General features: G+C 37.3%; 1 protein-coding gene and 1 pseudogene across 3 annotated transcripts in view; one reads left to right on the plus strand and one right to left on the minus strand.

Moving 5' to 3' along the window:
- The window catches only part of Glrx2 (glutaredoxin 2), a 24011-nt gene that overhangs the window by 7610 nt on the left and 674 nt on the right, over positions 1 to 15727 (minus strand). For 2 of the 3 annotated variants that reach the window (XM_010608754.3, XM_010608753.3), the window contains exons 2-4: positions 12082 to 12142; positions 9765 to 9941; positions 5143 to 5254 (exon numbers count right to left, since the gene is read on the minus strand). In XM_010608754.3, the coding sequence (XP_010607056.1) occupies positions 5143 to 5254; positions 9765 to 9941; positions 12082 to 12141 (349 nt within the window). In that variant the 5' untranslated portion in view covers position 12142. Of the gene's footprint in view, positions 1 to 4969; positions 5255 to 9764; positions 9942 to 12081; positions 12143 to 15727 lie in introns of those variants that run through there. The other variant, XM_010608755.3, reaches the window with a different exon arrangement.
- LOC117285610 lies at positions 5756 to 5919 on the plus strand (annotated as a pseudogene).

Here is a 15727-nt window from a genome sequence, read left to right on the forward strand (position 1 = left end):
AACACCAATAAAATATTTAAGGTTTTTTATTGTTTTATATAAGCAATTATCCAAGAAGCTGGACTTTATAACATGACCTCCAAGGACCAAGTTGCATATTTAACACTATGAATGAAAAACAGAGTTGTACAGTTTTAAAAATGATTGTTTTAAGGGAATTTTTGAGACAAAAGGCAAATAGTTTGTTTCAAGCCTGCAAGCAAACCAATAAAATATTTAAGGTTTTTTATTGTTTTATATAAGCAATTATCCAAGAAGCTGGACTTTATAACATGACCTCCAAGGACCAAGTTGCATATTTAACACTATGAATGAAAAACAGAGTTGTACAGTTTTAAAAATGATTGTTTTAAGGGAATTTTTGAGACAAAAGGCAAATAGTTTGTTTCAAGCCTGCAAGCAAATTCAAATAAATAAATATATAATATTAAAACATAAAGACTACTGCAATAAAAAGTATCCCAGTCAGTGATTTGTTAAATTACATTCACATTTTTACATTCACCTCGACTTTCAAAGCAGGAATATTTTATAAAACTGAAAGAACACATTTAATTGTCAAGCTGATGCTTAAAAGTGTATAAAGTGTGATCCTTAACAATTTTACACATTTCCAAGGAAAGGACCCTGAAAGGGGAAAAGGGTAGGGGGAGACAAGGAGTTAGGAGTTTCTAGGATTATTCATTACTGCTTTGGCAAGTCTTCCAAAATGTGAATAATACACCTATCTCTAGTTAAAAAACAATAATACACCTAACAATGTAATTTTGCTATTTTCTGATTCGGAATGGATGTATGTACTAATTTTCACTTATTTCAGATCAGTTTTCACCAATACTGTGCAATCATGACTTTTTCTCCTTTGCACCTTGCAAAATGCCCTACTGAATGTAGGTTTATTATCCATTATCTGAAATGCTTGGGATCATAAGTTTGTGGAATATCTGTATAAACATAATGAGATATCTTAGAGATGTTCCACATAACACCTATACACATAGACTGAAGGTAAATTTACATAAAATTTTTAGTGTGCCTGCATTTTGATTGTGACACATATACATGAGGTCAGGTATGGAGTTTTCCACTTGTGGCATCATGGTGCTCAAAAAGTTTCCATTTCTGCAGCATTTCAGATTTTGGAATTAGGGATACTTAGCCTGTAAATGATTTCAGACATGGAATACAGGTGGGCACCGTATGAACCATTTCTAGTCAGTATACTGTAGAAGTTGACAGGTGTACCAAATAAATTCTATGCTCATTAAGTAACTGTCTTTTTATTTAAGAAATATGAATTTTAAGGTTATGCCTTTTCAGTAATCTTATAAACAAGGTAAAATTAAATTGTGATGTTACATTATTTTCTCAGTGCCTCCATTTGCATATTATTTAATTAAAGTATATGAGGTTGGAAATTCTTTTCCATTAGAGTTCCATTAAAGAATCAAGGCAATTGGATTTTAATCAAAATGAATATTCTTACATAAGAGGTTTTAGTGTTGTTGTTTGCAGCGGTATGCATGGAACCCGGGGCCCTATGTATTCAAGTGCTCCACAACTACACCCAAGCAACCCTCACCCTTTTTGAGACAAGAGTTACCAAGTTGCCCAGACCGGCTTTCAATTTGCAATTCTCCCACCTCAGCCTCCCAAATAACTTGGATTATAGTCATATGCTACTGTGCCTAGAAGTTGAAAGTTTTAAAAACAGGAGTCTTGTGAAAAACTGTATTCAGAGTTGCTTTTGGGAAAAGCTGTGTTAACAAAAACAGTGAACTAGGCAAATAAAAAATTTTTTTCAGTGCCAATTTGTAGAAACCTTTCTTGAAAAGTTCTACAATTTGTTGTATAAGGTAATGCAGAAGAATGAGAACAAGTTCAATCAGTCATATGCACCAAACTTCAAACACTTGGCTGATTTTTTAACATCCCTATAGCTTCTCAATCTTTCCAATCTTAACAAATTGTCTAGTGATAATATGGAAAAAAACAAATGGCCGATTTTAATATTACTAGCCTCTGGTAAACAGTTTATCTTTCAGATCTTAGAGCCGGGTGTGTTGGCACACACTTGTAATCCCAGCACTCAGAAGGCTAAGGTAGGAGGATCAGTGCAAATTCAAGGCCAGTCTGGGCTACATAGGGAGATAAAGGTCAGCCTGAACTGCATAGTAAGAGCCTGTCTCAAAAAATTAAAATAGAGGAATGGGAGGGACGTGAGAGGTGGGTGGAGATAATTCTTAAATTGATTATCTTTCTAAATTGTAGCTCTGGGGGGAAAAACATATACTGGAACAACAAATTTTGCTTTAGGTTTATATTAGAGATTTAGCCAGTTATAAGTTATGAGAAGGGACAAGATGGAGGTATCAACTCCAAGATAACAAGAAAGCCCAGAACCTCCCCCTTCTCGCTACAATCTTGGCTAGACAGTGAAGAACTTGTCCTACCCTGATGAGTCCATAAAAAAACCACACAATCCTCATTGTGATTAACAATAGCCATGACATATTGAGCATATACTAAATATTCTAGGTGACTTGAAATTCCTATTCATCAACCCTAAAGGAAGGTAGCATTATCTATATTTCATAAGATATTTGAGATTTGAGGAAGCTTAAGTCACCTACCTGCTATTCACACCTTTCTTGCTCTAAAACTGTAATTCAAAGTACCAGTTAGGACTTTCACTTAAGATTGTTATGTTATGTTGTGGTCTCCAATATAAGTACCTCTCAATCCCTACCTTTCTAAGTAGCCCCTGCAAGACAGTTAAAACTAAAGCTCTCAATCTTCAAGTATTGTATACAGCATTATAAATATTTTAGAGTGGTGAGGACACTTTGGGGATTTTTCAAAGATGTTAATCTGCCCTATGGCAAAAAAAAAAAAAAAGATTTCTTTCATCCTTTAACATTTAATTAAGAGTCCTGCTTTCCTAAATGCTTCTTTCATGATGCAGTATGAGACCCCCCTAAACGTGCCTTTTTCTTTTACTCATTGAAACTATAGACATTCAAATTTTTCTTTCTTTTAAATAAAGCTGTAATAATCTGATAACCTATTGTCTTCAAGGCTTCTCTTCTTAACACTAAATCAATTCAAGATCTGAACATAACCAAGAACCATCACCCTGGTCCTCTAGTTCTCTATTAAGTCTAGAAAGAGTCGATGAAAGATGTTTCCTTCATAGCTGAGCATTATCAAAATCTGCTTCATGGGGTTGGGGATTTAGCTCAATGTTGCCACCACTTGCTTTGCAAGCACAAGGTCCTAAATTCAATCCCTGGTACCACAAAAAACAAAACAACAACAACAAAAAAAACAAAAACTTGTTTCATGTTTCTACTGAAGTAACCACCCTTTACCTTTAATATCTAAATATCAAATATAGCTGGGGGTGGTGGCAAGCGCCTGTATCCCAGCACTTAGGACATTGAGACAGGATAATTGCCACGAGTTTAAGACCAGCCTGGGCTACACAGTGAATTCAGAGCAAGACCCTGTCTCCAAGTTTAATAAATAACAAATATAATTAACAATGATGATATACAATTACAGTTTTGTCTTTCTCATGGGTAACAGATTTCCTCTACTCCCTAAACAAAGATTTTAAACACAGCAAACGTAAAATTTTTCATGACATAATGAAAAGGACTAAGATACTCCCATTTTCTGTTTCATTCCAATAGTCTAATAACTATCACATGGCAAATACTTTAAACTCTTGCCTTACCAAGGATTCTTAATTGCAATTTAAGCCTATCTGTCCCAAATTCTTTGGTCTGTCTTGAGCAGAAAACAGAAATAGTCACTCTATGGTAATCCATTTCCCTTCCACCTCAGGAAGTTTTCTCAGCCTCTAGTAATCTGCCCCCATATGACTCTCGGTATGAAGTAAGAAAATATTTTGTGTAGTAAGCACTTAAAAAATTCTTGATAGGAAGCTAGAAAACATTTAGCTAACAAAGCAATGAAAATATTTTCAATTATTCTAAAATAAGACTTTGTATAGGGTAAATCTTGTTTGATAAATTTAACAGAAATGAAATCAGTTTAAATAGTACTCCCATAGTAGCAGAATATCAACATTCAGGAACTGTCTTGGTCCATTTTGTATTGCTGTAACACAACACCTGACATTCAGTAATTAATGATGAGCAGATTCACTTCTCACAGCTCTGGAGACAAAAGCCCAAGATCAAGTGGGGCACACTTCTGGCAAGGGCTTTCTTACTGCTGCATCTCATTGTAATAAGTGAAAGAACAATATAGCTCATGCACTCAAAAGAAAAACAAAGTCATCCTTTTATCAGGACCCTACTCCCTTGAAAACAGCATTAATCCATCTACCCTCATAACCTAGCCATCTTTTTAAAGGTCCCACCTTTCAACTCTGCTATTTCAGGGATTAGTTTTGAAGATAGGAATTTTAGGGGGGCACATCCAACCAAAGCAGAAGTATTTTGTCTAACCTCCCACAGATGTAGGGGGCTACAGAACATTTCAAACAGCAGTTTTAACTCATTCTGAGAAGTAAAAAAAATACATTTATATCAGTTATCCTCATATAATGCTGAAATGGTCATCCTTTGGTACATTTGAGTCCCCAGAACTGTTAATTCATTAAAGCAGTGACTTGGTTTCCCTAAGATAAATTTCATTCCATTCTAATTCTCTTGCTCTAGAAATAAAAAGTATGAATGCTTTTCATAAGATACCTCTACCTAGTTGGCAACTTTATCAGTGAACCTTAAATTTTAGAGAAAATCATGTATTAGTCCTTACTACTGTAAGCAATAGAAGGTAAGGAGTTAATTCCTGAATAGTGTACAGACTAAAGTATTTCAACTGTGTAGCTCCTTGTAAAATTCACATATGAATTACAATAAAACACATTCTTACCTTATTTTTCCATACAACACCACTCCTTCAATTTTAAATACTATCTCTTATGCTCAAGAACTGACAAGTAGAAAGATGAGGTTTCCACAGTGAATTTATTGTTCATTATTTTTAATTGCATGAAGATAATTCACATATTTAAGTCATCATCATTTAAAAGACATTATTAAGTATCATCATTTTAACTGACGTTTACTAGTCATCGTACCTAAGTCACTGAAATTCTTTTCTTACTTTTTTTTAAGTAACACTGATGGACTAGTGGAAGCAGTTTCCCTTCTTTATGAAGCCTGTGAGTGTCAGTTGCACCTCCTATAAAAGTTCCATTGACAAATATTCTTGGAACCTGTTGGATAAGCAACAAGGTAAATTAGGCCTATCAATATCAGAAATAGAAAATCATTTCAGATTAAATATACTCTCACACTCTTGAGTAGTATTTTTAGACCAGTTTTGGAAGAAAATGAAGAGGAACTTGCCTAAGATACAAGAATAGTAAATTGCAAGGCCAAGATTCAAATCCCAGACAATCTGGTTCTAAAGCTCTTCCTACTTATCAGTATGGTATACTATAAAGGATAAAGTAGTCTCTAGTTATTAATGATGTTTCAGTGATTCTTACATATGTTTACTAAAGAGGAAGAGTACATTATACGGATATAAAGTAAGTGGCAACACTTTTTCTGGTTATGTGTATTATAGAAAAATTTACAAACTGCAAGACTAAACATGGAGCAACACCGGCATATTCACTTCATAAAATACTTTTGGACATAAGAGATCAGCTAAACATCCTCTTCTGCTTCTGTCCACCATCATGTGTGCACGTTTGCCTCTGAGCTTAACCATGTCTTCTCATAAGATTTTCAGAATGAAGTGATTCCTGGCCAAGAAGCAAAAGCAGAATTGTTCCATTCCTCAATGGATTTGAATGAAGTCTGGTAATAAAATCAGGTACAACTCCCAAGAGGAGACTGGAGGAGGACCAAGCTAGGATTGTTAAGGAATTGAACATGAGATACAGCATACTTCTCTCCCAGAAGTCAAAAAATGACACATTCTTTATCACGGTCAAGGTTACATTACCATATATATCAAGCTTAAAAAATACATTTGTTGTTCAGGTGAACGTGCTCAATCAGGAATCTTGTTCTGTGAGCACACTAGTGAGTCAATAATAAATGTTTTGAAATGTTAAAAAAAAAAAGATCAGCTAAACATCAACAAATAACTATAGCTGGGAACCTCAATACTCCACTGTCACAAATAGATCAACTAGACAAAAGTTAAAAGACACTTCAATCAAATCTCCAAACAAATGGGCTTAATAAATACCTTCAGTGTTCCACCAAATAACAGAATATACATTCTTCTCAGCAGTACATGGAACTTTCTCCAAAATACATCACATGCTAGCCCACAAAGCGTACTTGCAAAAGAACCAAAATAGTGCAATGAAACTAGAAATCAATGGCAAAAAAAATCCCACAGAAATTATGCAAATGCATGGAAAGTAAACAAACTTTTGAATATCAGTGGATAACAGAAAAAATCAAGGAAGACATTAGAAAGTTCTTAACTCAAATGATAATACCAGTATAACATACTAGAATGCAGGGTACACAATGAAAGCAGTCCTAAAAGGGAAGTTTAAAGCTGGGAATGCCTACATCAGAAAAACAAAGTGAATCTAAGTAAATAACCCAATGATGCACCTAAAGGTACTAAAAAATAAGAACAAAACCAAAGCTGGTTCAAGGAAGGAAATTATAAAGATCTAATGAAATTAAGACTAAAAAGAAAAAGAATCAATGAATTACAAAGCTGGTTCTTTGAAAAAATAAAACAAACAAGCCCTTAGCCAATCTTACCAAAAACAGTAAATACCCAACTCAGTGCACTCAGACATTGCCAATATCCAGAAGATTATTAGCAACTACTTTAAAAGGCAGTAAAATGCAACAAATTGTCAAAAATATCATACATTATGACCAAGTAGGCTACATCCCAGGGATACAAGGATAGTTCAACATAAGCCAATCAATTTTATACATCACAGAAACAAGGACCAAAAAATCACATGATCTTCTCAATAAACACACAAAAGGCCTATGACAAAATCTAACTGCCAGTTGTGATTAAAAATATATTTTAAAAACCTAAAGAAAATAGGTACAGAAGGATACCCACTATCACCACTTTTGTATAACACAGTACTCAAAACACTAGCCAGAACAATTAAGAGAAAGAAAAGGGATATATACAGGAAAGGAAAAGTCAAATTATTTGCAGATGACATGATCTTTACATACAAAGCCCAAAAATTTCGTCAGAAGTCTCCTAGAATTAATAACCAAACTCAGCAATGTATCAGGATATAAAATCAATACACAAAAATCAAAGGCATTCCTGTACACTAAGTGAGCTTACCAAGAAAGAAATTAGGAAAACATTACCATTCACAATAGCATCAAGAAAAATTAAATATTTAAGAATTAACCCAATTAAGGAAGCAAAAGACTTCTAGAACAAAAATGATAGTACTCTGGAAAAAAAGATCAAAGAGGACATCAGAAAATGGAAAGATCCCATTCCTGGATAAGCAGAGCAAATATAGTCAAAATGGCCATGCTTCCAAAAATGATGTGAATTTAATTCAATAATAATGAAAATACCAACTGCATTCCTCACAGAAGTGGAAAAACAATCCTAAAAGCCTTATGGAAGTAGAAGAGACTCAGAATAGCAAAAACAATCCTGGGGAATGAGCCAAGCAGGAGGCCTCATAATCCCAGATTTCAAGGTATATTACAAAGCTACACTGATAATAGCAGTACGGGTATAAAAACACATATGTGGATACATGGAACAAAACAGAAGATTCAAAAACAACTCCAGGCGCATTCAACCATCTGGTCTTTGACAAAGGGGCCATAAACATGTGCTAAAGGAGAGACAGCCTCTTTAATAAATGGCACTGGAATTTTAATAAATGGCACTGGGAAACTGCCTATCCACATGTAGAACACCGAATCTAGATCCATCTCCCTCATCAAAGATCTAAATGTTAGAACAGAGTCTGCTAGAAGATTAAAATAGGTAAAACTCATGAAGATATAGGTGTAGGCATGGACTTTCTGACAGAACTCTAATTGTGCAAGTAACATCAAGAGTCAAATGGAATAATATCAACATTTTAAAAAACAACCAACAGAGGGAAGAGATAGGAAACAACCAGAATAGGAAAAATTTTGCCACCTATTCCTCAGAGGACTAACATCTAGAATATATTAAGAACTCAAAAAAATTAGATCCTTCCCCTAAAAGACCCAATCAAAACATGGGCAATTGAAATGAACAGACATTTCTCAGAAAGAGAAGTATAAATGGCTATTAAATACATGAAAAAAATGTTAAACATCTCTGGCCATTAGCAAAATTCAAGTTAAAACAATACTCAGATCTACCTTACTTCACTAAGAACAGCTATTATAAAAAAATAAAACAGTGCCGGGGGTTTAGCTCAGTGGTGCCGCTGCCTGCCTTGCAAGTACAAGGTCCCAAGTTCGATCCCTGATACCAAAAAAAAAAAAAAAAAAGAGAGAAAAATCAAGTAACAACAAATGCTGGCGAGGCTGTGGGAGAAAAGGAATCCAGTTACAGTGTTAGCAGAAATGTAATAGTACAACCACAATGGAAATCAGTTTGGAGATTCCTCAAATAGCTAACACTAGAAATTTCACTTAACCTAGATATTCCCCTTCTAGATATCTTCCCAAAAGAGTTAAAGACATCATATTTCAGTGATACATGCATATCCATGTTTATAGCAGCACAAGTCATAACAGCTAAATCTTGAAAGTGGCCTATATGTCCATCAATAGATAAACAGGTAAGAGAAAACATGGTATTTATACACAAGTACTGTGTCATTAAGGAGAAACTGGAGTCATTTGTAGGAAGATGGACTCAACTTGATACCATAATATTAATTGAAGTAAATCAGATACACAAGCTTAACTATCACATGATTTCTCTGATATGAGAAACCCAGAATACAAATAAAGAGCAAAATAAAAGAGTGGGTAATACGGAGATAGAGTCTTTTGTAAATGGGAGAAGGACCAAATAATGGAGGGAGAAAGGAAGGGAATGAAAAAAGAAATAAGATGTGTTATGTACATGTACCAATTCCTCACAAAGAATGTGATCATTACATATTACAATATACTACCAAAATAAAACAGGGACCTCTAAAGCACTCTTATCACACTAAATGGAGACTGGTCCCTTTTTTGTACTGTACAAGTAAAGGGAAGAGTAGTGAGTCATACTTTTATATTGCATATATATATTTTTTATATATATATATATATATAGCGATTCAAAAGGACTTAAAGATCCATAGACAAGGGGCCATCACATCACCATTACCCATCTCTCATTCTAGTCAAAACGTGTGCAGTAAAAATAAAAAATGAATTAACTCTGATTCCTATTCTAAGAATCTGGTTTCCAGATCTGCCATTTCTTTATCAATAGAAGATCCTCTGAGAAGATCTGGCTTAATTTTCCTAAGAGGAAGGTCTAGACCAGTGATGGTGAACCTTTTAGAGACAGAATACCCCAAATGCACCCCCAGACCCACCTATTTATCACAAAGTGCCAACTCTGTCCCTGTGTGCAGTTATCTGATGCTCAGCTACTGAGGTGATGCTGGCTCGCATGCTGACAGAGGGCTCTGCATCCTCTCCACAGTATGCGTGCCACAGGCTCGCCACCTTGGGTCTAGACTCGGGGTGATCCAAGTCACACTGTTACAGTACAAGGACTAGCACAGCTGAGGAAATACTCACAGTTCTTTCACCGGTCATTTTGTAAAGTGCATCTTGAAACTGGCTCCCATATTCAAGCATGTCCAGTTCCACCACTTTATAATTAACATTCATGTCTTGGAAAATCTTTTTTGCCATTGTACAGTAAGAACAGGATGTTTTTGAGAAAATCACCACACAATTATCAGAAATTGTTTCCTGAGATAAAACAAAAACTCATTTTAATTCTAGACATCATGCATTAGAAAGAAATTATGATATTGTGGAAAGGCTATAGACTTTGGAGTCTCATAAGTGAGTGGGAAATAAGGAGACAGTCTTTTGTAAATGGGAGAAGGACCATTTAGACCTCTAAGTGTCTATGATCCATTCTAATATGTGCAGATTGAGGATATTATTCATTTCAAATTAATATTAGGAACAAAAGTGTAACAAATAGTGCCTGGCATGGAGTAGTAATAAAAAGTAATAATGATATAGCCAATACAGCAAACACTTATGCGCCAGACACTATCTATACTCAACGCCTTTCCCCAAATGATGAGACTCCAGTACAAACATCTGCACAGCCTGTGTAGTTTGTGTTTTTATTTTTTTTTTCTAAATATTCAGGTGTTTGGGACCTTGAAATGATTTTAAACAGACAGGTCTCACATCCAGATTGATTTTGAATGGATAGGTCTAGCACCCAGGCATCTGTCTAGGTTGCTCTTATCTGGTGGGTCACAGCAGCACCTGCAAGACGATAGCCTAAAACAGAAAACACAGGACCCAGAGTGCCTCAGAAATTGTACTACCCTTGGGTGTCAGAGGAGTCCTGAGTTACAAGTCCTATCTACAAGTTGATCTATTTTTATGTTTTCCCTTCTGCATACTCATAATAAGATAGACTTGGTATGAAAGTCTATCTAACTGTAGTTCAAAGAAACTGCAACTTAGCCGGTTATACAATTCAGAAAGAAGTGAAGCAAAGACTTTTATTTTATGGACACAAACTCTTGCTTAGAGATGAAAATAGGAACTCTGTAAGATTGTAGCTATTTTCTCTGAAGGGTACCAGAGCCACCTCTCAGCTCTGAGGATGAGGGCGTTTAAGTGGCCAGCTGTACCAGAGATGTATTAATGAATCCATTTCATAGATGACAAAACTGAAGCTGAGAGGTTCGCGGTATTTGGATTTGACACAATCCACTCACAAGAGCAAAGCTCATGCTCCACTGCCCAGGCTGCCTCAGGTCCCAGGCATACTGTGACTATTTGCTTTACAGAGAAAAGAGTGCGCTAGGAGCTGACATGGGGTGAAACACTAATACAGACATGCCAAAATAAACTGGAACTGGAGATGACAGCGTCAGGGTTTCTCAAACCCTCACCCCTTTTCTCAAGCTCATTCTTGGTAAATATTTCATAATGCTTTATTTTTACTTCAAAAGAGGTAATTCCCTCACAATGTTTCAAGCATTACTCAGGGCTACGGGTTTAGCCAACTGAATGAAATGTAGATCATGCGTGAGTGTGTGTGTGTGTGTGTGTGTGTGTGTGTGTGTGTGTGTGTGTGTGTGGTGTAACAGGTGTGTGTGTGTGTGTGTGTGTGTGTGTGTGTGGTGTAACAGGTCAAACCCAGGGCCTCACACATGTTAAACACATGATCTACCACTGTATTACACCCCCAGGCCAAGGCAGAAATTTTTCATATGTGGTGGTAGAGGGTGGTAAGGAAGAGAACAAAAAAATAGGTATGTCTGAGAGGCTGCAAGAAAAGAAAAATGTATGCATGAATTTTCTGAGGCAGCATTAACTAAGATTGGCAGTGAAAGAGAGGAAATAAGAATACGGCAGTACAATATGTGGTATCCCTGAGGAGGGAGCTTATGGAGTAACTACTGCATCCTAAATTCTGTGTTAGGTTAGAGAGCTGGTAAACAACTGCACAGGCCAAAATCAGCATTCCTGGCTATGGATATCGGCAGCAGACTTGATGTGGATATGTTGAAAAACAGCAGTCAACCTCGTAGATCCAATTTGCAGTTAAGATTCCTCTAAGAATAAGTCTCATAGGGCAGGGATTTAGCTCAGTGATGCCACTCCCTGTCTCACAAGCACAAGGTCCCAAATTCAATCCCCAGTATTAAAAAAAAAAAAAAAGGAAGAAGTCTCACAAATTTTGACTGCCAAAATGATACAGGACATCACTAGAGTGTGGATTATTAATTTAAATATTAATTTAGCAATTCATTTGCTGAACTATGTCAAGTTTAGGTAATGAGGAAGCATATTAAGTATGCAAAACAGCTATTTTTCTGCAAAGACATTTCCCTAAGTCTCCTGCATTACTCACTTGGATCTGGCTCACAGGTGCAGTTGCTGACTTCCCCAAAGACGATGTGCTGTTCCCCATCCTAAAAGGAATTGAAAAGGGCAGTGAATTTACTATGTAATAACTAATCTGAGTTCCATTTGATGAAACCTTTTAAATACAAATATATCTGAACATCCAAAATAGAAGAAAAATTGTACTTAACAGTACAAATTATCAGTTCACAAAGTATTTGTTTACTAAAACCAAAAAGGCCTTGTGCTTATCTAACTAGTTTCCCAATGTTTTTACTTATTAGATGAGATCATATTCACTGTGTTTAAAGTCTGGCACCCTCTGATTGGTAAATTCATAACCATAAAATTGCAAATATTCTGACCTACTGATGGTATGTCCATTGGTTTAAAAATATGGCTTTCATCTCCTTCTTAAAACACACACAAAAACTCCATGAACAGTTTGTGAAGCAGGGAACCTACAAAGATTTAAAGATTTTTAAGATGGGCACGGTAGCACATACCCATAAGCCAGGCTACTCAGAAGCCTGAGGGGTAGGATTGCAAGCTTGAGGCCAGACAAGGAAACTCAGTAAGATCTTGCCTCAAAATGAAATTTTAAAGGGGTTGGGGATGTAACACAGAGGCAGAGGGCTTGCTTGGCCTGGGTTCAATCCCTGTAACACAGAGGGGAATAAATATTTTAAATTAAAGTATCTCTACTATAGTGGCTAGATGGCTCTCAAATTTTCCAGTCAACAAAATGGGAATAGCAAAATATTTTCTCATGGCAGCATGAGAAAAAAAAAATGTGAACATAATCACTCCCATCTCAAAGGGTAAGAATTAAAGGAATACATACAGGAAGTTGAAGTGGATCTTACAGAGTAAATATTCACTGACATCTGATATTCCTATTAATTTCTCATTTTAAGGACGCTCATTAGTATTTATTATTTAAAATCTATCTGCTGGAAGCTTGTAAAAGGAGGCATTCATTAAGCAGGAAAATATTCACTGAAAACCTGCCCAGTTCAGTGTCATCAAATCTCTCCACTTCTTCCTAGAACATTTCTTTCCCCAACTCATTAATCTTCCTTGCTCAGCCAGGACTTACTGCACTGTAGGAGCAAGCAAAATTTCATATGCAAACTAACGGCAGCATGAAATTACTAATTTCTCAAATGCTTCAAGCTTTTGAGTATTTGAATTATTCCAATATCTAAGTACCAAGAGAATAAGATAAAGAATTGAAAGTTGAAACATTTAAAAAATACCTCCATAGTTTAAAAACTCCAATTTTGATAGAAAAATTCTCCCTGTAAATCCTTGGAGTGCATTAAATTTTAATGTTCTCATATATTTATAATATATATTAGAAAACTTTAGTTCTTCCTCCCCTCTTCCCCTGCCACCACTACCACCAGCACCACCATTCCTCAGTCTGAGGGATCAAACCCAGGGGCATACTACCGGTAAGCAAATTCAAGCTACTTTTTTAATATTTTATTTGAGATAGGGTCGCAATAAAGTGCGCAGGCAGCCCTCAAACTTCCCATCTTCCTCCCCAATATATTAGAAAACTTTAGTTCTTCCTCCCCTCTTCCCCTGCCACCACTACCACCAGCACCACCATTCCTCAGTCTGAGGGATCAAACCCAGGGGCATACTACCGGTAAGCAAATTCAAGCTACTTTTTTAATATTTTATTTGAGATAGGGTCGCAATAAAGTGCGCAGGCAGCCCTCAAACTTCCCATCTTCCTCCCCAAATGCTGGGATTACAAATGTGTACACCATATCTGGCTAATGGCTTTTTCCAGGGCATATTATGCTTGGATGGTGCGACTCTGCTCTAAATAGTGATACTGCACATTTAGAATAAGGAAGCTATAACAAACATCACCTTCAGGTATAACAAAGATGAGTCAGAGACAGAAGTATTACAACAAATCATATCTAACCAATGCCTGTCATCAAGAGCCTGCATGTTTACCTCAAAAAGAGGCTAGGAATAGGGAACGTCTTCTCACCTTGAGAGGAAGAAAGAGCTTGGAGAAAAAAAGCTGTCTGAGTTTATGAAGCTAACACAGAAAAGAAAGGGTTTGGCAGCATTGGCCTGGATCTAAAAAGAATCTTTGGATGGTATAATATACCGTTTACTTGGTTTATCGACTAAGAAAACAAGTTCTTCTGATACCAAGGATTTAACTATCATCCACTAGACAGTTTTAATTATTGAAGCAGGAATTAATAGAACTTCCCTAAAAAAAAAAAAAAAAAAATGTTTCCTTGAGTAGCGAGAGATCAAGAATTCTGAGCCAGGCGTGGTGGCGCACGCCTGTAATCCCAGAACTCATGAGGCTGAGGCAGGAGGATCACTGTGAGTTCGAGACCAGACTGGGCTACATAGTGAGTTCCAGGTCAGTCTCAACTATATAGTGAGACCTGTCTCAAAAAACCAAAAATCCAAAACAAAACAGAATTTTACATTCTGAAAAATTACTTACCTCCCTTCCAAACACAATTTCTTAAAGGCACCCTTTCCCCTTTTCCCTTCAATTTCTACTTGAGGTTGGAAAAGCTATCACTTGTTGGGCCGGGGATTTAGCTCAGTGTGCACTGCGCATGCCTCACAAGAGCAAGGTCCAGGATAACGAGAAACAAAAACAAAAGCAAAAACAAACAAACAAAAAACTATCACCTGTTTTAAAAAAAAATCCAAAGAGGAAGTAAGTGCACAATGGTCATTCCACTTCAACCCTGATGAAGCGCCAACTACTTATGGAACTAATTGGTACGTAAACTGGAAGGACCAAAGTGCTAAGTACCCCAGAGACAGAAAAACACTAAGGGACTTCAAGGACCTGTCAGCCAAATAGTTAACAAAATGCGACTGGACCTAGCAGGAAGGTCTCTAACTTGGGCTGGAGAGTTAATGGAGTTCCTAGATCACTCAGTGAGATACTCGAAGGCCTGAGGTGGACGTGGACGTGCTGTCTGGCTCTAAGTCACCAAGGGGCAGGACCTGAGAGGCGCCCGCTGCTGCCTGCAGGGAAGCGCCAGGGACAAAACCGATGTCCCATCCTCAAAGCCTTAGACATTTACTAGGTCCCTTCACCTTCACTTCCTGCGGTAGGGTTACCAGATTTAGCGATTAAAACTGAATGACAACCAAGCTGGACGTGGTGGGGCATGCCTGTAATCCCAGCTCTCCGGAGGCTGAGGCAGGAGGATCGCTGTGAGTTTGAGACCAGCCTGGGCTAAACAGTGAGTTCCAGGTCAGTCTCAACTACATAGTGACACCCTGTCTCAAAAAAGCTGAATAACTACCACAGTCCGGGATGTAGCTCAGTGGCGTCGCCCCTGCCTGGCAAGCGCAAGGTCCTGGGTTCGATCCCGTACCGGGGGTTAAAAACACCCTAAATGACAACCGATTAAACTGCAATTTCCAATAAACAGTGAACCTTCGGTCTTAAGCACATCCATGCCCAGGTACTAACGCTCATTCGCTGTTTATCTGCAATCCCAGGGGTCACGGCTTGCATCCCATGGCAGGGCGGTCAGAGGGGCCCTGGGAGGCAGGATCCCCAGGGCACACCGCCGGGTCTCGCGCGCGGCCCTCCGGCTCGCCCAACCCGCGGCGCCTGCACCCTCTGCCCCGCTTTCTCC

Source organism: Fukomys damarensis, unplaced genomic scaffold, assembly GCF_012274545.1.
Source record: "Fukomys damarensis isolate Sample0158 unplaced genomic scaffold, DMR_v1.0_HiC HiC_scaffold_11, whole genome shotgun sequence".
Lineage (NCBI taxonomy): Eukaryota > Metazoa > Chordata > Mammalia > Rodentia > Bathyergidae > Fukomys > Fukomys damarensis.